We start from the raw sequence: 27,710 nt of genomic DNA on the forward strand, positions 1-27,710 counted from the left end.
CCCTTTTATAGTATACTATTAATGAAGATTAAAAAAATATTTTATCTTGAACAGATTTTACAACTTCCTGCTTGGCTGAAGCTCAGTGAAGATATATTGAATCATTTGCTTCCCCCTTTACACTGGTGTTTGATGGCACACCTCTTGTAAATCATTTGACAAGAGGATGAATGGATAATTTTAATAAATGTAAGTATTCAGTATTGAAAGAAAATTTTGCAATGAAAGAATTAGGGCTCATTTTATCATTTGCTTGCCTATAGCCTCCCACTTTATTTTTACCCATGTGATTTGGGAAAGTATACATAGCTTCCATAAATTGAGGACTTAGATAAAACTGATGTGTGCATAAGCCACCTTTTCTTCTGACTAAATGGAAATAAGAATTATACTCCTTTAAATGAGATACTGCCACTGTATAGATAACACCACAGTGCTAAAAATAAGGAGGTTTACGGTAGCAAATAAGGAAACTAGGAAGTGTTTGACTTGATTCAGAAAAAAAAACAGCCACATGATCTTTGAGCCCTCTCTTATGTGGCTACAAAGGACTATATAGTAGCATGGATTGAACATGTTTTTTTAAACAAGCTCGGGAAGATTAACCACTTTATAGTCATAAAATATGCTAAAATAACCAGTTTTCAAAATTATAAAATATCTTGTGATCCCAAATGGAAAAATGAATAGAAACTTCAAGAGATGACAGACTGCTGCTATAGAAGTCCAATGCTACCACATTTAAAAGCAGAAATTTTAAATGTCATTTTCATGTAACTGACCCAATAACTGGAGGAGAAGTGGAATGTAGACCTTAAAAACAAAATGTGGCACATGGAGAAACTGCAAGGGCTGCACCCCCAGCACAATGCTTACTGACTATATTATGAATAACTGTACCTGCAAAACTAAGGCAGCCCCCAGTGCTCATTTATAACTAAAGCAATTCTGGATTTTGTAGCATAACATCTATGAAAATCTAGCAATACAGCATGAATGTATTCTTTCTGGCTGCTTGCTTTTTTCTTTTCTAATTTACAGTACCTCAAGAAGAACCTTCCATCTCTCATAATCAGTTACTCTTACGGCCATGTCCTCATGTCCTTTTTCAGGACTCACAAGCTCTACCTGCATATTAACTTCAAGGATGAGATGACCTGTAACTATAAGTGATGCAAAGAGGTACCAGAGCATGGTACTTAGCAAACATAGGCCAAAGATGGGTCCTAGTCAGCCACAATAACTCACAATCTATTGATCTTTCTAATACAAAACAGAAACCAGAATACTGCAACACAGCAGAAATGCCTACCCAGAACAAAGTAGCAGCAGTACAATTGAACATGAAACAAGCTATATTGATGCAAGATATAGCTAGCTAGAGATCCAGTCTATGACAGTGACCAAGAACAGACATTTAGTGAGGAGATCTCTTATAATCCCAGAATACACAGATTTGACATCAAAAATGCCTGTTCCCAATTAAGTCATAAATGGCTAACCTATTCCTGTTTCAATAGCTGCCTTGGGACAACGCCTGTCTCCCTTTTCTTGCTTTCCTTTCCCCCCAAATGCAGCATTCTAAAACAGTTTGCAGCCCACAGGATGGGAAATTACCTGTCCAGAAGAAATTCTCACTGTCTGGCTTGTGTAGCTGAGTTCCCTCTTTTTCACAAGAACATGAGTGAGAAGGAAAAGGAAGGTGAAGGTGAAATTGGCACGAGTGCCATTAAGGGATCCTTCACCAAGAGCCAGTTCTCTGCTGTGCAAAGGAGGAAGTAACTGAAGCACGGTTATTTATTACAGGACTTTGCTCCCGGTTCAGTGTATACGTCTTTCCAAGCCAGTCTCTCCAGTAAGTAGGAAGGCTAATTCTTGCCTGGATGAACCTTAAACTTCAGTCTCTCCACTGTGCCTGAATCCTCGCGGATTTCTGATAAGCACTCCCAGAAGGAAAGCCCTCAGCACGTCATCTTACACTGCTCCAACACCACTAACTTCCCTGTGATTCTATTGGAGTGATCCTGTTAGATAAGAGGAAAATCAGACCCTCATTGCTCCCCTTGGCTTTGCACAGTTCTCTCTGCAAGGCTGGAAAATGCACATCAGTGTGGCCTGTGGGAACTGTGCACCTAGAGCTCAAGGCAAAATAAACCCATGGCATTCAACTGAAGTTAGTGCTCACACAACCATTTAAAGGCCCTGGAACTCCTAGTCCATTTGTTTAAAACTTCCTGGTTTTGTTAGTGCTAATTTATTTCCTAACAAACACTGTCCACGAGTTCTGCCATCTAGGTGCATGTTAACTCCCTTAACTACCCCACTTTGCTCTTGCTAATTAGGATGGAGTGGCTAAAGACCTCACCGTTTTTGGTTGCACTAGGTTTGCTATCAGCAATCCTGTATCCTTCTTGTAAATCTCACTGTATTCCAGCACAAGGTGTGATGCCTGGGAAAGAAACAAAGCTGCAGGATACCAGTTATGAGGCAGATACAAGGTTTCTCCAGCCAGAGCAAGAACTGAGGAGTTAGGGACATTTCATCCTCTAACTGCCAGCAAAAACAACAGGGACAAGCTTTTTTACCAATACCTTAGCCTGACTGTAAAACCTTCCTTTATGTGTTTAGCATCAGACATTGTACATTGCAAGAAGCTTACCTCACTAGATACTATTCTGTATGCCCCTTATTAAACATGTAAATAAAAATGTACAATAATTGTGAACATGTGCTTATATATCTAATATCTTCTTTTTTTCTTATTTCCTAGTTTCCTTTTAGCTGTACTGTAAAATGGAAAGGATAACAAAAACCTTGGTGTCTGAGACACAGATTCCTGGGGCTCCTGCTGTAGTTCCACGTCCCACTCAGAGGTAGGCATTTAAGCGTAGCAATAAATACTTGGAGTAACATGCACTGTTTATTCACTTCGTATATTTATGTTTTAATATTAGCTTCCTTACCTGAGATCTTTTTTTAAGTTTTGTAGCAACCTTAAGTTTTGTTTAAGTTTGGTGCAGAAAGAGAGCATAGGCCATTCAGGACTCAGAGACTTTCAGACAGACACAAAAAATACAAGGCAGAAAACGTCCTTGAAGTTCCTAACTGCAAATCATTCTCAAGGACTTTGCTTCAAGCTAGTTCTTTAACAAATTTTTATTTTTAATATAACAAATTTTTTTTTGTAGACAGACTGCAGCGGAAAAAGTACTTTAAATATTTCTTCAGCAAATGAAACGCACCTGCTGAAATTCCAAATAGGGTTTCTTTTGGGCAGGAAATCTCATTCTAAAACAATGTACATTTTTAACACTTGTGACTGAGGCACTGTGGGGGGATTATTTCAGAGGGGTATAGTATTTTTGTACTAACACATATATATAAGCAATAGGCAATGGAAACATGGAACCAAAGGTAATCTGGGAGGTCGATTTTCCACATCTCGACCTGCTCAAGAGCCAGAAAGGAAAGGCCAGGGGCGTAAAGACTCAACATACCAAGCAGAAGCAGCCTAAATGCTTTGTAGAGCATGGTTCCTATTAAAAGATGAGCAGGCTCCTGGCTGAGGGCTGCTTCAGCAGAAGTGCCTGAGTGTAGGGGGAGCTGAGCTTTGGGAAGTGCTGAGCTGTGCGTAGACAAACAGGGAAAGACACCAGGAGGGAACAACTCTACTGCTGAAGATGGAGTTTGTTATAGGACTCTGCCGGGCACAGACACATTTGCAGTTGCAATTAGGGGCAATAAGGCACTGGAGTAATTTGTATTAAGGTCTACACTGATGGATAAGGCCCTGAAAAACGTGGCAAATTAGAACTGTATAATTGCAGGCGAATTTAATCCTGCCACAGTGGAGAGTGATAGGTCTGTCAGGATAGACATATGTTACCAAAACTTCCTCTTCCTGACAGCCTCCTAATTAAGAGATTGATGTCAGGATCAAAGAGTTTAATTAGCACATGGCACTACCTCTCACATTTCCTCTCTAGATAATTCAAAGCGGCCTTGTCATTTCCGCATCACTGAGTCCTGGCTGCCATGCATACATTTATGTTAAACCAGTCCTTTTTCTGAGGTTTCTGAAGGGAGGTGGATTAGATGTAACAAGTGGCACTTTAAACAGTTCATTCAGAAGCCCTCCTGCCTACAATAACTTCCTATTGAGCTCCTCCCTTCCCCTAAGCAGATTTGTCACGCTAAGTCACTGATGTCTGTCATCGTGGAAAGGCTACTACAAGGAACAAAGCAAACTGAATAAGTACATACCAGTAGAGGATTTTCAGCTGCATCCTCTGGTGGTCTGGAGCTTCGCGTCCCTCAGGGAAAGGCTCATTTCACTCCAGCCCGTTCACGATGTTGCACAGAGAGGCAGACTGGCAGGGCTCGGGGATCTGTGTCATCCCACACCTCCACACACGCACAACAGGCGCTGCTTACTGTGCCTGCAGGCAGCCGGGTCATTCTCCCTGCTGTGCAATCCCATTACGGCCGGAGGCCAGAGTGTCACTCCATCCTTCCTCCTGGGACACAGCCAAGTGGGTATTAGCAGAGTGTATGGCAGGCCAATAAGCGCCCAGTTCTGACTCTCAAGGATCACACACACATGTGCGCGCAAGCAGGCCCACTAGTGCCCACATGCATGTGTTACCCACAGGATAGCCCTCAGGTGATGCTCCGTTATTCAGCACTGCCGAGAGGAGGTTGCTTAGGAAGGGCATGGGGTGTGCCTTCTCCTGTGTGCTGCTAGCAGGCCGTCACAGCCCCAGGCTCCATGTCAGGACGTTTCCTTTCAGAAGGATGGGGAATTGATAACTTCTATCTCTCCTTCTACTTTCAGAGAATGTCTATATTCTCTATTTCCCCCTGATCTCTGCAGCCTCAGTGAAGCAGGAATTGAAGGTGAAGGCTTGAGATCATTGTAGAACATAGCACATATTCAAAAACAATTTCCAAGGAGGGTTACCATCATACTCTGACAGTGCTTGGATCCTAGTTCTAGTCCATAAGAGACTTCCATATTTTCCAGGAACCTTGGTACAATTTCCAGGTATTTTGGTACGTATTCAATCCCTCTTTTTCTTGTTTCTGTGTATGCTTCCCCTTATCCATTATTTTCTATTACATTACTCCCAGCTTGCTCTTTTCTAGCTTAGTGCTTTGTGGTCAGAGACCTTCATTTATGTTGTTATGGGCTGCATTAAGGTAGTCATAGTATCTTCAGTTTAGTCTGTTGTAAGAAGCCACTCAATCTCTTTATGGAAAGACAGATAACTGAAGACAGGTAACTAAAACAATGTGAGCCTCCTACCGCAGGAAAGATCCAGGTGAAAGCACACGGTACAAAAAAAGGATTGCTAAAAGCGGTTAAAGTAAGACATGAGCAGGGAAGAAGCAGGAGAAAAGGAGACCTGATACCATTAAGAAGGCAGTTCTGAAAAAGCTAAGGGACCTTTTCAGCTATGTGTTTTCTGGAAAAGAGCTACAGAGCTGTGAACAAAGACACATTCTCTTTACATTTTATGTATGTTGCTTTCAGAAGAAAAAGGAATTTCTACATTTTTGCTAAGCAGCTGCAATTCTCTGCAGTCCTATAGAAACACCTGACTCCACTACTAACTTCTCCTGAGTGAAATGTCCTAAGAGTCTAACACTTTGAGTAATGACCCAAGTCACCAGGTTAACCTGTGTTTATATGGTACCAGGTACAATGAACACCACACATCATAGCTGTGTGTGCTGCTGGAGTGGAAGTGTTAATAACGGCTTCACCCTCTGCCATCCATTCCAAAATGCCTCTAGCACAGAAGAACTGATGACTCACTTTGGCCACAGTTCTCAACCTATCACATTTTGATGTCCTTCGGTTAGAGTGGAACATGTAGCAATATAAAAATTCTGTTAGAAATACCCTAAATGAGACTGCTTCAACAGATGTTTTCTACTTTTCACATGTTAATGTGTACCCACTCAGATAACAAAGATATTTTGTTTGTCACAGGACAAGAAAAGAGGCAGGAAACCAGCGCAATATGTGCTCATTAGGCTATCCATTTTATAGTAACTTGTCAGCAACAGAAGTCATCCCTTGTAATCCTGTAATGACGTATCGTAGGCGAGCCATATAATTGAATAATGCAACTGTTCAGAGGATAGAGGTTACTAAATCAGAACACAGCAATTCCTGAGAAGGATAGGGACCTTTCTGCCCGTTTGTTTACTCCGGAAGTGAGCAATTAAAGGGTTTCAAGGCTAACTTTCAATTAATTTTGAAGGCTAAATCGGGAGGAACAACCTACACGCAGACTAATTTGAGCTGCAGCTTTGAACAGGGCAGATGAGGCCGTCGTTCATGGAGCGAGCTAGCTGCCAGCTCCATGGCGGCGTTGGGCTCCCTCCTGGGCCAGCCGCACTGTGGTGGCCAGGACCCGTCCGGGCTCCCCAGGCCTGCAGGCAGGCCGGCTTCTGCGCTTGCATTTTGCCCTTCTAGCTTGCTCTAAAGTTAATTTGCATTAACTTGCATTAATTTGCACAGAAAGTGAGCACAGAAATTCTATTACTTAAATGGTAAACTGTTTATTTTTCCAGCAAATAGATACATTTTTTTGATTTCTCATCCTTCATCAGTATTAGAAGAATTTTTAGCAGCTACTAGCCAGCCTTGGACTGGCTAAAGGGCAAAGTTGGATAACTACAGTATAGCTCTGGACAGTGTGTTTAAATACTGATCTGTTCTTTTGGGGGTTTAGTCTCTCAGATTTCCCACTGTTCTCCCAAGGTGTCATCTTTGTTAAAATAACCATTTTACATTGCTGTACAGTCATTCATCCCCTCTCTCGACAGTCTTTTTTTCTCACAGGCTTCTTTGATTTCCCCAGCACTTTAGTCATCAAACTAAAACTAAAGTATTTTTTTAAAGTGAGAAAAAAAAAATAACATAAAAACAAATGAAGTGCTTTGAGCCCCAAGTGCTGTTTTCACTGCCCTCTAACCCTGTGATGATTTGGAGCAGGAATGATACGGGGGGCTTGGGAAGGAGCCAGCTGTGCCTTTATCCGTCCTCGGCTTTAGCTCTCCCGTATGACGCTGTACAGGGTGACCCGGGCCGCACGCGCCACCGCCCAACGGTCACCGCCCAACGGCCGCCGCCCCGCCCCACCCCGCCCCGCGACGCCCCCCGCGGCGGCCGCCCGAAGCCGCGCGAGACTTGGCTCCCGCGAGAAGAGCGCTTCCTTCCCCCTCCCGCCGGCCTCGCGGCGCGCGGGGAAGGGGCGGGTGCGCTTGGCGCATGTGCACAGGCGGCCGCCGGCGGTTCGGAGGGGAGGCGCCATTTTGGGCCTGTTCGGGTCTGGCGGTGGCGGCGGTGTCCGGAGGTGGCGGAGCCTTAGCGGCGAGCTCTGCTCTGGGGCTTTGCCCCGCCGCCAGCCGCGAGGGCCTGGTGGGGAGGCGGGGCCGGGCCCGCCATGGAGAGCGAGTACTACGGCGGGGACCAGTCAGGTAGCGGCGCGGGAGCGTCCCTCCGTGGCCGGCCGGCCGGGGCGCTGGGGCCTGTGAGGGAGGCGGCTGTGCGGCGGGGCCCTGCAGCCAGCCCGGGGGGCCTGGGGTGACACTGGCGGGCCGGACAGGTCCGCTTCAGCCTGGCTGCGTCGGAACGGCATTTCGCATAACGTCGCTTACTCGGTATTTTGATAAATGTGTCTATCAGTGCTCGCATACATGCCAGAAGTAGTTTCTGTGGTCCTTTTTTGTGGAGCACCTGTGGTGGGTTTGTGCATGTTCTAAACCGTCCCAGTAGATACCGTCTCTGTACTAGTTCCGTGCTGGAGCTGGAATCTCCGTGTAGCACTTCCTGGCTTCCTGATCATCATAACTGTCAATGTTTTATTAAACAGTGGGAGATGTCATTGCGTTTTACTTTGTTTCCTTTTCTTCCTTTGGAATAGATGATGGTGGAGCTACTCCAGTGCAAGATGAGCGAGATTCGGGATCTGATGCTGAAGATGAAGTAAATGAGCAGCATTCTGGATCTGAGAATGGAAGTGTAGGGCATCAGTCAGAGGTACATTGAAACTTTGTTTTTAATCTGATAAAAGCCTTTTTTACATAAACAAGTTCTTTGTTGGTTTTGATATTCTCTTAAATGAGGCTTACTGTGGTCGTTGAGTTGTTATTAAGGGTCCTGTCAGGCAAACTTTACTTTCAGAAGGAACACTGACAAGAAATTCATTGCTGAATAAGTAGTGTAGTTCTTTTTCCCCTTAATTATCATAATGGTGTTCACTGTTATAAAGAAGATTAATATTATGCTGCTCTGTTGCAAGAATATTTTTCTTGGTGTTGCTAGTAAACTTTTTAGATCTGAAATCCTAATAAAAAGTTTGAGAAATCTTGAGTTTTGTCTTAAAATTCTGCATATTAATATAAAACCACATGTTATGGAGGCATACTTTTTCTTGCTAAAGAGTAAATACTCTCTTATCTTCTGAGAGAATTGCCTCTAAAGCCTATTTTGTGCAGTGCTCTTCTGCTTGCCTTTCACAAAGGGGTAGGTCTCTGTGGAAAAGAGATTAAGATTTCTGTGTAGCACCTCTCTTTTCCTCTGAAGGGCTTTTTGTTCTGAGGACCCTACACTGTGGAAGGGGTGAAGTTGCTTTGATCCAGAGCTGTATGTGGAAGAGAGTTGCTCAAATTGTGGCTTGAGTTTTGTGTATGGAAAGAGGGCTCTAACAGAGGTGAAAGTTTCTTGTGAATTTCTAGGACGCCTCCTGGGCTAATCTTAATTTCCAGGGATTTTTTGTGATTTGAGATAGAAATCCTCTTTTCCCATTCTGCACCGTGTGATCTCTGCCAAACAAACTTTCTCACTGAAAATTTCTTGTTAGGACCTTACCAGGAAGGGATAATTTTGGCTTATGAAATTCTGTTTTCTCCTAGTAAAATTATATCTTGGTAAACCTCTTGATAGTCATCAAAATTGCAATTAAGGCTACCTCATTCTGTTCTGCAAATTCTGTTGCATTTTATGTAAAGTTCAGGATTGATTCTGACTGTGTTTTCAGTAGCTATGTATTGTTAAAAAATGCCTAAAATGTGTAATGTGATGTACTGTAACAGACTGAAATGCTTCAGAAGGCTTACTGGTTCACTCTCCTATGATATAACTTGCAAGCCCTCCTCTCCCCCACTTCTTTTGCTTTATTGGAGTTCATGCTTTTATCAGAGTTAGAAAACAAGTGAAGATTTTGCATAAGTATAAAATGAAGGTTCTTCCAGTTTATTTGAATTTGAGTGTAAAGCAGAGTTTGGAAGGGTTTTTTAGGGAGTGGGAAAGGTGTTGATACTTAGAACAGAAGAAACTGGTTTGATGTTAGGCACTGTCTTGTATTGTGACAGTCAAAAAATGCTTTGGCAGAGGAAAAAATGTTTTTCATGTGAGAGAAATAACAGTGTCTTGATAAGGATTTAGTGCTTTTTTAACTCCTGCTTTCATCTAAAGAATTGCTGATGACAGCACAGAGTTGTGTTGCCACTTCGATTTAAATGAGGTTTTTCTGTAGTGAATCAAAAGCTGGTCAGTTGATTTTACTCCTCTATTTTCCTGTGAGATTTTAATTTTATCTACTGTGATACAGTAATTGGATATCTGACATAAAGAAAAATGGTTGACTTTTATTTATATTTTTCAAACTTTGACTTTTTCAAATTTAAATAACCAAAACATATCATTAGGAGCTATCATCATCCTTGACTAATCCTCTTCATGTACCAGCTGTATTTTAAAGGCTTTGTTCTGTGATGGCTGTTAAATCTTTCTCTGTGGATAAAATAATTTGGAAAGTCCAATTAAAAAAAAAAAAAGAGAGAAAAACCCTAAGCAATGAAAAAACCCAGACAAAAATAACTTTTGTGCTTGATTGTTGATGTATACGTTCAAACTTTAATGCTTGATTTGATTCAGTTCAAATCATAAACAATTGATTTTTTTTTTTAGTATTTTCTTTTACTACAAAGTTTTTAGTGATGTTTTTCCTACATCAAATTCAAAATTCAATTCAAACGATAATGTGCAGCCACTCTCTCTGAAAGGTGTAGCTTTCAGGGATTTATCGTATTATTTACCCTAAAATATCTCTCATCCTCTTATTTCCTTCATCTTTAGGAATATGTGGGAGGAATGACATTCAAATGTAATAAAACCTTTGAGACAGCCTAATCAGTTAAGTCTATTTAATTACTATTTCATCTCTAATTTAGAACTCAGATATAAAGAACTGAAATTTTAAATTTTCAAACTTTTTTTTCAGGTTCTTAACTTTAAAGAAAAGGGGGATCCTGAGGAATTACTTATGTAGGTCTCAGGTATGTGGGTTTTTCTTTTCCACAATTCTTTTCTGGCTTTCCTTCCCCCAGCCCCACTTTATCTATAAATGTTCTCCTTGATGTCCTTACCAATTCTGTTTTAGAAAATAGAATTAGATAACACATAGTTTTAGTACAGTAATGAATATTAAATCATGTTTACAGTGTTTGTTCAGGTCAGGCTTATATGGAATCTTTAATGACTTAGATTCTTACGGTGGTACTGAGTCCCAGCTATCTTCATGAATTTAGCTACGGTTTGACTGCAACTGTTAACAAACAGACAAATATCTTAGATTTTTGAAAAGAGTGTAACTTGCTGATCTGCCTTTAATGACTAATGTATGCCTTAGTTTAACAATTGTCATTCATGAACTTGTAGTGGATGGGTCAGTTTGGTCGAACTTCTTAAATTATCAGTGTGTCACATCTTAAAAGTGGTTGCATGTTGATCCAATAAACTATTTGCTAACTGAAATTTTATGTAGAGGGATAACACTGTAAATCTGATTTTGATGTATTCCTTATTTTATACTGTACTAAAGCTTCATGTTACAGAATTCTGTCAGTTAAAAAAAATCAAGGACATCTGAATTTAAAAGTTTATAGATAAAGAGGAGGAAGAAAAGAAAGCAAAGGAATTAGAGAAAAATGCAGTAGCAATTACCTGAGACCTACTTGTTTGTGAGGATGTGTGAGCTTTTCTTTTCTTTAAGTATTTAGAAAAGAAAAAAATAGAAAAACTACAAAATTACGTATATGATTTCTTTGAATGCATCTTTTTAGAGATGAACTAGTAAAAAAGGTTGTGGGGGAGGCTATCCCACTGAGTTTAGTCATCTTACTGTAAATTTGCATCTGCTTTATGTATAAAGTATATTCCAAAACATCCACAGATTCATTATTTGTATTCAGAATATCTTTTCACTGATGCTTGAGGATAGGGCATATCTGTTCTACCTAGGCTTTGAACAAGTCGGCTGTGCCCAAGCTCTGATTTAGAAGATGCCTGATTACATTAACGTGGTACTGAGTCCAAGCTAGTTGTCTGTCATCTCTATATGGGACTTACTGACTTGGCTAGTATGTGTTTTTTGGATTAGCGCTGGCTTGTGCTTTCTTGATCCAGTAGTAGAATAGATGGGTACCTGCCTGCCCACTCTTGATAGGGACACCTATACGTGCTTCTTCCTGTGTTTTCTTTAAGCAGTTCTTCTGTAGGTGATTATATTAGAGTAAGGTTCAGATGCTGTAGTCATCACTGGGATTCTGTTTTGCAGAGTACTGTATGAACACAGAGAAAGCTTATTAGGATGTATTTCTGCTCCCCTTCCCCAAACCTCTTCCTTCTAAAGAGCAGTTGTCAGTTTACAGTAACAGATTAGAGATTTGAGATGTTCTGTGCTGCTGTATAATTGTAAAGACTTCTTACCAAGTATTTTGCATAGAAGTTCTTTGTAATTTAGTACTATATTCTGAAGAGGTGGTTATATAACCTACAGCCACACTTTTGACCTTAGAAATACTGACTGGTTAAGAATCATTATGGAATCAAGTTGCTTTTTAATTCTGATTATGTGTTCACGAAAGACTTTCTGGACTGGCAGTCTGCAAGGTGATGAGCCTAATAGTTTAAACAGAAATGTATGTATCATTTTCTTTCTTTTGATTATCAAAGTTCCTTATTACTACTGACGTAATTACTAGTACCCATTTAGCTTTTGCCATCTGAAATCAAGTGAGAACAAACAGACAAAAAATTCAAACTTTAAATGAGGGAGTAAGAGAATGAGGATTAAAGAATTTCTATTGTAATAAGCTTCAACTATGGTGCAGACCTCTGCATTATAGTACTTCTCAATGATCCTGATCAGAATTCTGACTACTGTCAGAATTACTGTTTCTGTTCTTTTTTGAGCTGCTGCTTTCTTCCATCTTAAGTAATGCAGTGAGAGAAAGTACAAACATGCATTCTTAGTTTGTTAGTGGGTGATACGAAGCAGGAGAGGGCAACCAAATTAAGATTCTGATAAAAACTATAATGAACCAAGAGTAGTTGGGCATAAGGTCTTAGACATCAGTTGTGAAACTGTAGTTCTCCGAGTTCTTAACCTTCATATCTAATTCTTCAAAAGTCTGAATTTAGATTCAGACTGAACCATGATTTTTTTCTATAGAGATGACAAAAAATAATGAATATTATACCATCAACATTATTGGGAAGGCCTGTATTGCTGTAAGGACAGGAACAAACAATAGAAAGAGAGGTATTAACTTAGATTATTGAACCTGCTGGTTTTAGCTAGCATTAAGTAACCTGGAAATAGTAAAGCTATATTTGAAGTGCATGTTTTAATATTATATAATCCTGGTGTAATATCTTTCTGTGGTGTAATATCTTTCTGTCAGTAATTCTGCAGTCATTTACCAGTTAATATTTTACAGATTGTTAACTAAGGGGATAAATGCATTGCATCAGATCCAAAACCTTAAAGATAATGTTATTTACCACTTCATATAATTCTGGAGAGCATAGGTCTTAAGTAATTCCAGTTTTATTTAAAATTCTTTCTTATTCATCTATTATAAAGATTAATTGTAGTGTTTGGTTCAGGTTTAGCATAGATGCACCTGAACTATTGTGTATGATTTTGAATGTGGGAGCAGAATGAATATAGGAAATAAGAGATAGGAAGCCTGTCCTCTTGTTAGAGATTTAATTTACCTGAGAAAAGATTTGGAAGCTCAAAGACACATAAGTCTTAAAGTATCTCCGAGGACAGTAAGTACTCAATCTGCAAAGATGTTAGTGGAAAGAGTCTACAGCTGAGAAGGTAAAGACAAAATCAGCCCTGAGGAAAGGGCTCACTCTAGCTGAAAAATGGAGAAGCTGAAGTTGTAGAAAATAAATTTCCATTGCAGTATTGTTCTCCTTGGTTGAAATCAGGATTGTTGTGACAGTGACTTGTTTAGGTATGCTGAGTTAATGAAATTAAATTTTAGATAGCCTAATGTCTTTTTTTTTCAGGTAAATGCAGTATTGACAGATTTTTTCAAGTAGAAACTTAGATTTTTTAGGAAAGAGAAAAGTCAGACTTGATGTTCTGTTTTCAGTAATGTTGTTAACGGGTTTGGCTTGCAAAAGATTTTTACAAAAATGGAATCTATGGCTCAGCATTTTTGCAGTGTTAAAAAAAATAAAGGATTATTTTTTACTTCTAGAGTTTTGAGAAGATCAGCATGTTCATGTATAGAATCTCAGATGTCTGGATAGGTATAGAAGGTATCAATTTAAAGGAGAAGGGCATTTAGTCTGTTCTTTGAAATACACTCTCACCTCTCAGAATTTTATTGTTAATTCGTAGGCTTTCAGTCTTGATGTGTTTTAAAGCTTTGTTGACAAAGAGGGAAAAGGCACTTGAGCTCCATTGGAATGTCATGTGTGTGTAGTTTGAGTAAAATGTACTTCATACAAAAAAAATCTTAGAAAACTTAGAAAAAAAGACCACTATGGGAGGTTTATTATTTGCCCTGTTTCTGGGGAGTCAGACTAAACCTTCTTGAAAGCCTGACTTATTTAAAAAAGTACTAAATGTTCACTCTTGGAGAATCAGACCTTTCTTAGCAGTATTAAATTGGGAGTTTTTTTTCATTCTGTTACCTTGTCCAAAATATGACTGACAACAAAGAGGACGATCTTCCATCGATCTTTTAATATTTTTCTTGGTCTGAAGTATTTGATAGCAAGTCCTTTGACACAGCTTGTGTAATAGCTGTTTCTGTATAGAAATGTTTTCAGGCTGCAGTACATTGAGCAATCAAATTAGGGGGGAGGCAAGCAAAAAATTGGAACAGCTTTTGTTTCCTTTTATAGTTTCTTTGCTTAGTTGTCTGAGATTATTTTTTCTCTTCTAGAATGAACACAGTGATGGAGAAGATGATGGGCAAGTGGGAGAGCCTCATATGACAGACTCTGAAAATGAAGATATTTCGAGGCAAAAAGACAGTGACTCAGATAATGAGGAGCCTCCAAATCACAATGTAAGCGATTCAGACAATGAAGCAGCTCATGGAGGGAAAGACAGTGATTCTGATGCCGAGGACCGTGCAAATCGACATTTAAGTGACTCTGAAAATGAGGATGCCTTAAATCATCGAGTGAGTGACTCTGAAAATGGAGAACCTCAAAGGGATCAGAGCAGTGATTTTGAAAATGAGGAATCACAAAAGCAGCCGGCCAGCGACTCGGAGAGCGAGGAGCTCCGCAAGCAGCCGGCCAGCGACTCGGAGAGCGAGGAGCTCCGCAAGCAGCCGGCCAGCGACTCGGAGAGCGAGGATGTTTCTAGGCGCAAACAAGAAATAGAGTCTGATGATAGTGATGGAGAGGACAGGAAGGAGGAGGTGCAGAATGAGTCTCATCATTCTGATAATGAACCTGTGAGAGAAGGATTTCAGGGCTCTGACAGTGAAGAGGACGGTCCTAAAAGACGAAAAATATCAGACAGTGATGAAGAAGAAAAAGAGGAGGAGAAGACAGTGAAAAGGAAAACAGCCGTACTTTCTGACAGTGAAGATGACAGTGAGAAAACACGTAAGGAAATACAGTGTTTAAAAATAAAAATGTGGTGTGACATGCAGTAGCATTACAGTTAATTCCTTATTTTTGTGTGAATAAAGCATCTGAGATGAATATGAAACTCCACAGCAAATTTGCTTTTAAATTGCAACTGTACCTTGAAAAAGACACTGTTCTAAATTCATTTGCATGTAAAGGTATCTAACACTTTTGAGTAATAAGTAGATTTAATGGAAGTAAAAGAAAGAAGGCTTTTTGCAGAGAGTATGCTTCATATTGGCATCAGTTTAGTGTTATTGCTATTGCAGTCATTTGTTTAATACTTAGCTGTTACTTCTCTAGTCATTTTTTTCTGTTTTTGAAGCTAAAGGTGTGAATCAATTTTGAAATAAGTTTTTTTTTTTTTTTTTAATGGATAGATGTGATACATGCATATACACAGACACACATACACAGAGTTACTGACTGAACAAGAGAGACTTTAGAATGGACATGTTCTTCTGTAGAGAAGGCACTGGTTTAATGTAGGAAGGCTAGTCAGCTTTGCTCTTGTCCAAACTGAATTTGAGAGAAGATAGCTGTTTGGGAGGACCAGGTATCATCTCTGTTACTAGGACAAGTAATAACGCTCCTTTTTTTTTTTGGCAGCTGCAAAAAAAGTACGAGTTCTTTCTGATGTTGAAGAATCAGATAGTGATGTTGCTTCAGAGAAATCTGACAAAAGGAAGAAAAATGCTGTGTCAGACAGTGAAGAAGAAGAAGAAAGAAAAGAGAATGCTGGGAAGAAAAAAGAAGAGAAAGATCTATTTGGAAGTGACAGTGAATCTGGAAATGAGCAAGAGTAAGTGCTTCTGTGAATATGAATCCCTTCAGGGTTGCAGATAGTGAGAAAGAATGGAAAACGGATGAATCCCAACCAGAGAATGAGTGTCCACCTTCACTGGTAGTATGAAGAGGAAGGTCAATAGTAGGTGTGAGAATGAAAGGTAGATCTCCCCATACTCATATTAGAAATTTCCCAGGAAAATGAACAGCTCCCTATTACTATCTTAAATAGATATACTCTTGCTTTCACAGGAACCTGATTGCAGATATATTTGGAGAATCTGGTGATGAGGAAGAAGAGGAATTTACAGTAAGTGTTATTGTGGGTGGCTCTTGTTTTGTTGTCAGAGCTAATCTCTGTTGGAAACTATTTCAAAACGCCTGTTCAGGTTTGAATTCACATTCAGGGACATACTATATCAACAGGGAAGCTTTACGTCTGTGCCAGACTAGCTGAGGTAGCCATTAAGTTACATAACTCCTACAGCTCTTCTGTTGGAAGAGTCATCGGTATGAAAGTCAAGGGGAAAATAGGAAAGCTTATTTCTCTTTGAAGGAAAACTGAAGAGGGTCTAGAGGAAGCTTTTAAAATATTGGAGTCAGGTATCCAAGTAGATGCTCAGTCTCAATCTGTATGCTGACTTGCACTGTCTTTACCATCAGGGTTTTAACCAGGAGGACTTGGAAGAAGAGAAAGCTGAAACAGACATGAAGGAGACAGCAGATGAGTCAGATTCTGATGATAACATCAAAAGAGGGAAGCAGTAAGTCAGTGTATTGTATACTCATTTGTTAATGGCAAATACAAGATTCTTGTGAAAGGGGTCTTCCAAAAACTGACCAGACCTGTTGGTTTAGAAAAGCAAGGGACTGTATTTCTACAGTAGTATGTGTTTTCAAAGACCATGACATAAGTTCCTCTCTTCACTTCTATAATATAGTCACTTTTCAGTCAATAGCAGACTACCTATGCTGCTGCTCCAGAGAAGGGTATTTCCCATCAAAAGCTGAGTAAAACTAACATCTAATCAGTTTTTCTCTACTTCTGGCAGTTCAGCATTGGGTCATGTGTAAGAGCATCACAATTCCAGGTGTGTTTCTCTGCTGATGTAGAAGATAAGGTGTGGCAAGACTTGCAGTTACCTTGTCTCCCATTTCCTTCCTGCCTGCTCCAGTAGTGAAAGAGCAGTGTATTGCAAGTACAAGAAAGCAAAATTCTTGTCAGTTTCAGTGACAGCTTTTGCTCATCTTGAACCCTGGGTATCAAATGTGTACATCATGTTAGCTATTTCAACAAGCTAGAAGGTCATCTTTTAGGCTTTTGAGGGTACCTCTGAGCCACTGAAGCTTTTTGTTTGCTATTTTCCCAGTTTGTAAACTGAGGCTATCTAATTATCATACAGGGACATCGAGACATAGTACTTGCAGAGTTTTTGGAGATTTCCGGAAAGGTTATGATAAAGAAATCGAAACTATTTTATATAAAGGCAGAATGGCCTTCACACTCTCTGGACCATCCGCAAACTCTCTTTTCTCATTTCAGTATGGACTTCATGTCAGATTTTGACATGATGCTGCAACGAAAGAAGAGTATGAGTGGCAAGCGCAGACGAAACCGTGATGGTGGGACTTTTATTAGTGACGCAGATGATGTGGTCAGTGCGATGATTGTTAAGATGAATGAAGCTGCTGAGGTGAGTTTTCTAGGTTCCAAAGACACCTCAAAATGCGGTTCTGTTCTATGGGAAAATCTTGTATCGGCTAAAATATAGAAAGCTACTTGATACTCAGAAGCAATAATCTGTACATTACTGAAGGCTTATCTAAATTCAAGAATTTTCTTCAGTTGAAATACAGAAAAGCTTTTCATTTTAAAAATTAAAATCAGTTAAGTTTGATAAACCAGCTACATCAGCTGAGATCAGATGTCCTATAAAAAAGAGTGAATATGTATACTATAAAATAAGAATGTTATCTTTGAACACTGAGAAATGGACTATGTTTTAATTTCATCATACAATTACTTGCATATGTAGTACTTTGAGGTTTGTCCAGAATAAACAATTACCACATAACCTTTTCTGAACTGCTTGAATGATAACACTGTGGTAAGTGATGACAAAGCAACACAATTACGGGAAAGAAATAAACCTTGGCAGACTGCGTTTTTCAAGGAGTCATGCTTATTATGTTACTGTGCAAAGTTTATTGTTTTGTTTCTCGTCAAGTATCTTGTTATCTCTATAGTTTTGTTGGAGTAGTATTCAAATTAACAAATAGCATTGCATAAGTCATCACAGGCAGTTTAGGGGAATGTGACGGGAACTTTAGAACGAGGAAGCTTATGAATATCAAAAAAGTATTTCGAGAACAAGATAAGAAGGATAATGTGTTTGAGGAAGAAGGGGAGACTGAGGTAGTGATTTGGGAGACAACTGAGGCTTCCTTGGTCTTTGACAAGATCCTGGTCAGATGTTTGAAGCCATAAGGTTTGAAATACTGGCAAAAGGAAGAACTGTGCTCCAATGCTGCAGGTAGCTTTTGCTTGAAAAGGACTTTCCTCTCGATTTTAATATCTGCTGAGATTTTAATAGATTTGGCTTCTTTTCACTAACTTTTCTTTTTTAATATTGTATATAAATGGTTAGTGCTTGTCAAAGGCAGCAGGTGTCTAGTTCTCTAGCATGTACCTGTCAAACCATTTTGGGGTATGAAGAGTGACAGAGGGAAGAGGGGCGTTAGAAGAATCTCTTTCATTGCAGTAAAAAAAATGTAGAAAGGGTCTTCAGTGGATTAAGTGTGGGTAGAAAAGTATCACTGTAGCAGGACATAGACATATTGATTGTAATGGGTCTTTTTGAGATGTGAGCCTGGGTACTGAACAGACATTGTGAGATTGGGGTGTTGGTAGTCTCTGAAACTGGGACTTCTTGGTTGTGCACATGATGTGTATTAGCTGTTACGTTAATTACATAGACCTTCATCCTAAACTTCTAGGTTATACCATTATATTCTTATATGTAGTGAATGTACATATTTATTAATGTTTTGGTTAGGGGTTTTTTTTTACTGTTATTCAGATGAGAATTTACTAACAAAATTTCTGTGTTAACTCTGCATAATAAGGAGGACTCTGCAAAACTCTAGTTTATTGTAATAGTCCTAAAACTTCAGAGTAGAACTCTCTTGCATGTGAAACCTTTTAGGAAAATGTTGACTAAGCTAGGGACCCCTCTTTAGGAGTGATCTTTATATAAAATTTGTTTTGGGACTGTAAGAAGATGGAGCAGGGGATAAAGTTAGCGTAATTTCCCCAAATAGCACTTCTCTATTAATGGGCTAATCTTTATTGTGAATGTTGTAAAGGATGAGAATTGCTGCTTTCCTCTTAAGTTGTGCTTCTTAAACTCCCTGCAGGAGGATCGACAGCTGAATACACAAAAGAAACCAGCACTAAAGAAATTAACTTTGCTACCAACTGTAGTTATGCATCTTAAAAAGTAAGTGTGTCATCCTCTCAGTTAATTGTCTTGGGGTTGTTGGAAATAGGAAGATTTGATAGAGTAACATTACAGCTCTGCTGAGTAAGTAACAAAACCTTTTTCTTTATTCCAGTTAAGTGCTGGAGCTAGGTGGCCTCTCAAAAACCTAAAACCTGATGATTTAACTTGAAGCAACCTAAAATGTACTACTGTACATCATATCTGAAGATTTACGTTATATGACTTTGACTTTTCTTTACTTAAAACTTTCTAGGCAGGACCTCAAAGAAACTTTCATTGATAGTGGTGTTATGTCTGCTATCAAAGAGTGGCTTTCTCCTCTTCCAGACCGAAGTCTTCCAGCACTAAAGATACGAGAAGAACTTCTGAAGATCCTGCAAGAGGTTTGAACTGACTTTAACCATATTTGATTCATGACTTCGCTGTGGCTTTATAATCATGTGTTTTAGGGAAATATATGGAGGGAAATATACTGTTGCTGCTACGAGTGGAATACCAGTGGACTAGCACTGGTAGCGGTGAAATACAGCAGAACAGACGTATTTGGCTTAGAAATTGCATCATTTCAGTGAATATTTCCTGTGTTGTAGATAGTACTGTCTAGTTGAACAAAATTTGACTAGGGAATTGTAGTGCCCTAATTGTTGTTGTTAAAAATTTTTTTCCCCCATGTTTGTACAATAAAGCAAATAGCTCTTCTAGCAGTAGACCAAAAGAAATTTCCAAAGCTCTAAAACCTGAGAAGTCAGATTGTGCTGCAATCTGAGTTTGAGAGTCGCAGGTGAACTACATGTGTTAACTTCCTTATGCTTCCTCAAATAACCTGATGGTGTGGCATTATTAGATTCCTGATAAATCTGAACTGCTACGTCACTCATCTTCCCCTTCTCTCTGTCGCTCTTATATTGTGATCGTTCACTTACATTATGAATGCACTGAAGAAAAATTAAAGCGTAGCATGATCTTGATAATGAAATAGAAGTGAAATTTCTGTTGTATTACCATGATTGGCTTCACTGGTTGAAGTTCTGTACACATTTGTCTTGGCATAAGAATTTGCAAATTTCTACTGGAACTTTGATTATTTGCCCCTGCTTACTTGTTGCAAGTATAGTGCAAAGTATATAGTTGTGTTTAATCTGTATTTAAGCTACATTTAACTAACTTGGGTTCCAGCACTGTTTACTAACTCAGCTTTATGCTGCTGGAATCAGCTTGTTTGTTTATTTGTTCTTTTCTAGAGTTGATGTCATTGTATTACCAGGTGAGCTAGATGTTCATGGAGCCAGCTTAAGTCTTTTTGTATCCATGGCATTGTTAAATAGCAACATGAATAAATCAGCAACCAGTAGCCAGATGGATGCCTTTATGAGTTTTGCTCTTTGGGACTGTTCTCTTCCTTTCTTTATTTCTGCTGTGGCAGATGGCTGTTTCTTTCCTCCACTTTTTTGGCATATTAACGTGTGCAGTGCACTCAGGAAGCCTGTTATACTCAGTATAAAGACCTTAAGTGCTGTAGCAAAGGTGGTTATTTGATGCCTTTTGCAACATAGATTTTTATCATTATGAAACTAGTGCATTGAAGGCAGTAGCGTTATTCTTGGGTAATATTAGCAAAAACGCTTTTGGAGAAAATAGGAAACTTGGTTTGTTTTGTGTTTAAGAAACAAAGCTGTTAAGATAAATTGGTGGTGGTACAATGAAAAATAATCTCTTTTGTTATAGTTACTGTGCAAAGTTTTGCTTTTGGTAAAGTTCGTTATCTGCTTGGGCTTCAGTAACAGCTAGCACAGTTAATGTTAAGATTTCATTTCTTGCTACTTTCTGACTATTTGCTTTTATCTTCCAGCTGCCCAGTGTGAGCCAAGAGACCCTGAAACACAGTGGGATTGGACGAGCTGTAATGTACCTTTACAAACACCCCAAAGAGTCGAGACCTAACAAGGATATGGCAGGGAAGCTAATCAGTATGTAAACCTTTGTATTGCTTCAGTGACATTTCACTGGCGACTTAATTTCTGCATCAGTCTCTGTTGTGTGTTTTTGTTATTTTCCTTAGTAGAGAGAATTACTCTCTAATATAGGAGTCTCATCTGTTTCACTTGTAAAACTCTTAACAAACGCTGTTATACTTACTTTCATATGCATCTTTACTCTTCTTCGTTCTTGTTCTAAAACCAGAGGGTGGCATTTATTTTGCCCAAATTCTCTGTTAACTAGGTGTCCAGACCTCATCTGTATGTAACAAAGGAAGAAGGTGCTGCTGGAAGACTTTCCCGTGCTTTCCAAGGGCTTTAGAGGCAACGAAGATGTCTAAACATTTACTTCTTAAACAGGATAGTTCCGTGCAGTGCATTCCATCTTGAATGACTGCAAACTGATTCTAAACTTGTTTTGTTCTCTAGGAACTGTTCTGCGTATTTGTAGAATAGCACTCACTGTGGCACGCAGGAGTTCCTGGCATTAGTATTCTAAGGACTGGGAGAAATTCCAGCAAAGCAAACATTAGCAAGAGACTTTATGGACTAAAGCTCTTTCTTACAGTCTGAGAGGTTGAGTTTTCCTGAAATCTTAAAAATCTTCAAAAATCATTTATTTGATGGTAGAGAGAAAGCACAAACGCTTGCTATGATCTTTGAAGTGGTATTAAGAGTCCTTGGAATGCTTTGGAGGTAAGCCTTTTTATTCCCAGTGATGTGCTGAAGTACCAGGGTGTGTGGGTTTTTTTTTTTTTTTTTTTTTTTAACAGATGAATGGTCTCGACCCATCTTTGGCCTTACTTCAAATTACAAAGGCATGACAAGAGAAGAGAGGGAACAGAGAGATTTGGAACAGATGCCTCAGCGGAGGAGATTGAGCAGGTAGAAATAGCAGGCAAAGATATGAAAGCTTTATCTCTGAGATTCCATCAAGAAAAATATATATAAATTTTAAAAGGAAAAAAGACAGGTCAGAAATCGCTATTCCTTTATTTCCCTTATCACACTTGATTGCCTTCTAAAATTACCATTGCTCACTGTGTAAGGATACCTACAAAATTTCATTTTTTTTCTTGCAGCTCTGGTGGTCAGACTCCTCGAAGGGACCTGGAGAAGGTGTTAACAGGAGAGGAAAAGTAGGTTGAGTTTTGTTGTTAAGCTTTTTTTTGTGTGTGTGTGTGTGATTAGGGTAAAAGAGAAGTATTTTAGCGGCGTTAACAATATGCGATTGTTTTGTGGTTTTAAAGGCAGGGCTATGTACTTTGTTTCAGCAGAGGAACACACTATTTTTGCTTCTGTTTAAGACTTCTGACAGCAGCATTTTTTTTTTTTTCAGGGCACTCCGACCTGGGGACCCTGGATTCTGTGCCCGTGCAAGGGTGCCAATGCCCTCCAACAAGGACTACGTGGTCAGGCCAAAGTGGAATGTGGAAATGGAGTCCTCCAGGGTAAGCACTGTGGACCGACACTATCTGTGGTTAAGCCTGGGAATCTTTGTCGCCTTAATACTGCTGTTACTCTACAGTAGAGCACTTCTTTTCATGTGCTGTTTCTAATTTGAGTAGACTGTAAGTTCAGCTGTCAAGTGGGCTATGTTAAGCCCATCAAATTCCTTCACTCAGGTATCATTGCTTCTCTTATAGAACAATTAAAACCTTTTTCTGATATCAAGGCTGAGAGTCTGATTGAAGGCCTCTTACTTGAAGCATTTTGAAATAAAGTAGTAATTTGATCAGTCTGTCACTGATACTTTTATACCTTTTTTTTTGTATCATATTCTTCTCATAATATTCCAGGGGAAACATCCCAAAGTTTTGGTAAGAGTTAACAGCTTCAGTGGAGGCCTATGCCTTGCTTTGATTCATCCACCTACTGTGTACATATAATCTAAAGGCAGAGTACATGGCAAAACGTGTAAATAGAAGTAATGAAACTGTGCTCTTTCTGCTGTTATCTTTCCTTCCTTGCATTAATTGAGATATTGTTTCTAGCCCGGGACTATTAAGAGAGGTATTAGTCGCTTGGAAAAGCACAAGAGACGGTTTGCTGAACAGAAACGACTCAGCAAAGTACATCGAGCCATCAAGTTCAGCATTGAAGGCAACAGGATGCCCCTGTAGCCATGACACTCTGCCTTCCTCAAGTTTGAGAGGTATCCCTCGAGGGAGGTGTGAACAGTGCATGTGCTTCAGCTGTTGGCAGTTTGCACACATAGGAGAGGAGTGTGTATCCCCCACCTTAAACTTGGAAACCTCTCCTTGTATTCCCTAATGTCTGTACTTTGACCTCAAAGGGAACATGTACAGGAGAAAATACGCTGTAACGTGTAACATCTACCATGATATCTGCCTCTGCAACTTCAGGGTACCCAAATGACAGGTATTAAATGAAAATACCTGCACTCAAAAATAGCTTTGAATCTGTGATGTGAATGCTTGACAGATAAGCAAGTCTAGCCTTGTGAAACTTCTTAATCAGGCTTTTCAGATTTACCTGAACTGATGGACAGGAATTCTCAGCCCTTAGTATAGTACCTCGTGTCACTGTATACTAACCTCCGTGGCTGATGTTTTACTGGTACAAACAAGACGAAAATATTTTTCAGGCCTACTTTTCCCAGGAATTTAAGTTATGTGAGACATTAGGGGGTGGCTGACAGCAGGTAGAGAATGAGACCTCTGAAGATTTGAGGGAGAAGAATCCCCTGCTGTGAATGCGGGGTGGAGGGAAATGGATCAGTGATACGTATCAGTGTAAGAATTGTTTCGACAACTTCTAGTCTGCATTTCAGTTCTGTGAGCAGGGGTGTCACAAATAGTAGATTGTTGTTGATATTAAGCTTCATATTTATTTATAAATCATTTTTTAAATCACTGTGAAATTCCAGTTACAGTTCCAGTAAATAGTTCTCTGTTTTATGGATAAAGCTCACTTTTAAATCAGTGTGTTGGGAGCTCCTTCTCCAGAGATGGGAACAAGAGATTCAGATTCTAAAATAGGTTTTTGTCAGATACCAAGTAGCATATTTTGGATATCTCTGTTTTTTTCCCAAACTTAAAACATGTAAAATTTCCAATATTCACTTTTTTTTCTGTTGTTTAGTGTGGGAAATTGGTTTCTAGGAAGTATTGACTATGGATTGAAAGTACCTTACCTTACTGTTTGTCTTCAGTGGTGTTCCTCTATAGAATCACTATAAAATCTGTGCAAAATACCTGCTGCATCATCTCAGTTTTTCAGCTGCAGTTAAACAAAATACAGAAATGAAATGCAATAACTCTTGTAATAATTTGTAAGGTCAGATTTCTTCAAAATTTCTTTTGCTTCCCTCATCGCTTCCTTTTTTATTTTTTTTTTTTTCAATGATCTTTCTTTCTGTAAGTACTAGTCAGTGGCCTTTAAAATAAATTACAATTTGGAATTGATATGTCAACTTAATCCAACTTGATTACTGTGTGGTCAAATCTAAACATTTTCCATCCTCAGGAGGCCTGTATGTATGACACTGTAGTAAAGTGCATTTCTGACACTAAGCTCCAGTCAATATAGATATTAGAACTGTTCCAAACTGTGTATTCAGCCAGATGTAAACAACTAACATGGTTATGTTAACCGCTGTAATCTGAAAGCTTTACTGTGTGATGTTTGTGAGTGTGACTGTGTCCATAAATGCGATGCATATATTGGGGAAACTGTTTATCCTCTTGGGGGGCGGGGGGGGGGGGGGGACAGGCACAAAAAGAAGTTGGAAATCAGCAGTGACTTCATCAGATCCCTGTTGCTGGTTTAACCTTTCATGTATCACTTCTCTTGAGCCTCTGGGGCGTCTGCTTTTTTTTCAGGGGTAATTATTAGTTTTATTTTTTAAGTTCCAGGGGACCTCTAAGAAAGGGGTGAGTCGGCTGGACAAACAGATGCGGAAATTCACAGATATCAGGAAAAAAAGCAGATCGGCCCATGCGGTGAAAATCAGCATTGAGGGCAATAAGATGCCATTGTGACCCTTCACAGAATACCCCATGACCTCTGCTGTAAGACATACACCCATAGACTCTTTGGAGCCCTTTAAATTTTTTAACAACTTGTTTGGGTTTTTTAGTAAATCTTTAATTTGTTGGTTCAGATTCTGGTATATAAGATGTTGTCTGAGGACTGTGAATATGGGGACTACTTTCTCCTGATTGTATTTAAACTTGCTCTATTGTGTCCTTTGTACAGATCAAGTATTTGTTGTATTGCAACACTTTAGACAATAAAACATCCTTCTGTTTTTTGGGGGGGGCTGTCTGTTGATTGTTCATGGTGATACATGTGTGGAACACTGAGGAAAAAAGAGTGAGTATCTGAAATTTAGAAAGAAGTGGGTATTTGGTATATGGAAAAACTAGTAACTGTGAGTTCTGTGTTTACCATTTTCCATTTCCTCTTTATCTGGTGCCTTGAATTTTAATCAGTTGTTCTATGTTTGGAGATCTGCATATACTGGATTTGATGTCAGGAATATTGACCGTCTCCCACACTAAGGATTCCTTTTTTCAGCCCATGATGCAATGCTCAAGAGGAGAGCAGCAGACCTGCTGCTGAACAATTCCAGAGGCTTCGAGCTAAAATGCTTGATGTAAGTAAGACTGCAGTATTTAACTGTTATTGATCCTCCCTGAGGAAAGATAGTGGCAAAGCCTTCAGTGGTGAAGGCTCTGGAGAAGCAAATGGATGCAGCTGAAGGACATTACGTGAAGTGTGACAGCCACCATGAACAGATTGTTTTTCAAGTAAACTGGACTTCTGAATCAAGGTCTGTAAGATTGCTCAGGGAAACTAAAACTCAGGTTGATGGGCACTCTTCTCCCCCTCCTCTGCCCCGTCTCTGAATGTTTTATTCAGCACTTGAGGTTGGCAGTGTGGAGCTATGGAGCCCTTGCTCGGGATCAATACTGCTGTGATGTCATTTTTGTATGGCTGACAGCTGTGATTTCTTTTTTTTTTTTTTTTTTTCCCCTCAATGTTTGGATAGCACGAATGTGTTGCTCTGTTGCCCACTTGTGGCTTTCTGAAAAGTTTACTTTGCCAATGGTAAGGAAGAGACTAATTTCTCAGCAGTAGATGGCTTGTGCTGCTGGGTCTTTGTCCCCAGCTGCTGCAGAAAGGCAGCAGACCAAAACTCTCTACTGCTGCCTCTGGAACTATTTTTGTCTGCTGACAGCAGCTCCAGGGGAGCACAGCAGATTTGTTTACAGAAATGTTGATGTGAATTAGAAGTTCCCAGGGTCACTTAGGGCCTGGTAACTGGCCTCAGGTGACGCTTTTGGCTTGTAGCAAGGTCTGCTGAGGTGGTGGTTGCTCTTATTTATTGGAAGCCAGTGGCCTCTTCAGTGCCAAGGGGGCAGCTGCTGCTATGTGAGAAATAAATGAACTGTGTGTCTGGTCTTACATAGATTTGATTGATTCCGGCTGGGGGGGAGGGGAAAGGGGGGGGGCTTCTTCCCCCCCCCCCCCCCGGCCCCAATCTACTAAGGCTTTTTGGGGAAGTTTTTTGGTGGTGGTGGTGGTGGTGGTTTGCTTGTTTGTTTTTTAAGTAAGTCAGTCAGTCAGTCCCCCCGTGCACTTTTCACTACTATTCTTGATGTGCCTCTTGCATGTTTGAATGCACTTGGTACTGCACTTGGTTTGGGGGTGGGTGGGGGGGAGATGGAGCGCACAGTGTAGGGAATATTTTTAAATAATTGTAGTAGATGCTGTGTTCTTGAACTGCTGACCCCAGTGGGCTCTTGCACGCTGCTGGTTGCTGTCATTGCAATTAGCTGTACTAGATCTGCATCAAATTTCTTCTGAGACAGGTAAATTAAAAAGGGACTATTTCTTATAGAATGGTAATAATGGACTGACTGACTTATTTACTTTTACTTACTTATAGAATGGTAATAATGGACTTCTTTTTTATATATATATATATATGTATGTATATATGTATGTATGTATACATATATACACACACACACACACACACACACAAAAAAAAAGCTTTGAGCAAAGCTGAGGATGAGAAATGCTCATGAATTTGATGTCTGTTTCTAAAAAAAAAATCAAAACTTGCAGTGTAAGAGAGGGGCCAATCGCTTAACTTTCCTAGCCAGAGTTCTGGAAGACTGCCTATCATCGATTACAGCTGAGGGAGCAGCGGAAAGTGAGTCTACTCTTACAGCAGTGTTTCTGTTTGAACTGGTATATTATTTTTGTTCACCTGTATTTTTTTGGCATTGTGTACTGTCTTGAAAGGTTATGTGACATTTCTCGTGGTGTGTAGACACCAGCCCCTTAAAGATGATGGGCTGGCTAGATGGAAGTTTGGTGCACATGGTCAATCATCCCTTTGCTTTAGGATGATGGAGAAGTTGTTTCTCACTCTTAAGTAAGTATGTTCACCACTAGTTTATGGCTGGATTGCCTGCCTCCCCCCCCCCCCCCCCCCCAAAA

The 27,710-nt window shown here is 39.7% G+C and overlaps 1 protein-coding gene across 5 annotated transcripts; it reads left to right on the forward strand.

Moving 5' to 3' along the window:
- Window positions 1-4,990: 4,990 nt before the first annotated feature.
- IWS1 (interacts with SUPT6H, CTD assembly factor 1) lies at window positions 4,991-25,509 on the forward strand. 5 transcript variants are annotated; one of them, XM_062582298.1, is made up of 16 exons: window positions 4,991-5,052; window positions 7,938-8,053; window positions 10,154-10,210; window positions 10,299-10,353; window positions 14,269-14,944; window positions 15,578-15,770; window positions 16,007-16,064; window positions 16,418-16,518; window positions 17,298-17,448; window positions 19,172-19,254; window positions 19,511-19,640; window positions 21,107-21,224; window positions 22,007-22,118; window positions 22,316-22,372; window positions 22,573-22,684; window positions 25,106-25,509. In XM_062582298.1, exons 5-16 carry the CDS (start codon window positions 14,317-14,319, stop codon window positions 25,235-25,237), a joined length of 1,875 nt encoding a protein of 624 aa, XP_062438282.1. In that variant the 5' UTR covers window positions 4,991-5,052; window positions 7,938-8,053; window positions 10,154-10,210; window positions 10,299-10,353; window positions 14,269-14,316; the 3' UTR covers window positions 25,238-25,509. The 5 variants fall into 5 exon arrangements, with proteins under 5 accessions (XP_062438282.1, XP_062438284.1, XP_062438281.1 ...); XM_062582297.1 differs by lacking the exons at window positions 4,991-5,052; window positions 10,154-10,210; window positions 10,299-10,353 and adding exons at window positions 7,278-7,491; window positions 23,228-23,388 and having other exon boundaries at window positions 25,106-25,194; XM_062582295.1 differs by lacking the exons at window positions 4,991-5,052; window positions 10,154-10,210; window positions 10,299-10,353 and adding an exon at window positions 7,282-7,491.
- The last annotated feature ends 2,201 nt before the right edge of the window (window positions 25,510-27,710 follow it).

Source organism: Rhea pennata, chromosome 9 (genome assembly GCF_028389875.1).
Source record: "Rhea pennata isolate bPtePen1 chromosome 9, bPtePen1.pri, whole genome shotgun sequence".
Lineage (NCBI taxonomy): Eukaryota > Metazoa > Chordata > Aves > Rheiformes > Rheidae > Rhea > Rhea pennata.

Bases quoted from the DNA above. Each gene is read 5' to 3' on its own strand.
- IWS1 (XM_062582295.1), top strand. From the start codon at position 7,458: ATGGAGAGCGAGTACTACGGCGGGGACCAGTCAG. The intron at 15,771-16,006 runs GTAAGTGCTTCT...TTGCTTTCACAG, and splicing joins GAATCTGGAAATGAGCAAGA to GAACCTGATTGCAGATATAT. The intron at 21,225-22,006 runs GTATGTAAACCT...TTTTTTTAACAG, and splicing joins TATGGCAGGGAAGCTAATCA to ATGAATGGTCTCGACCCATC.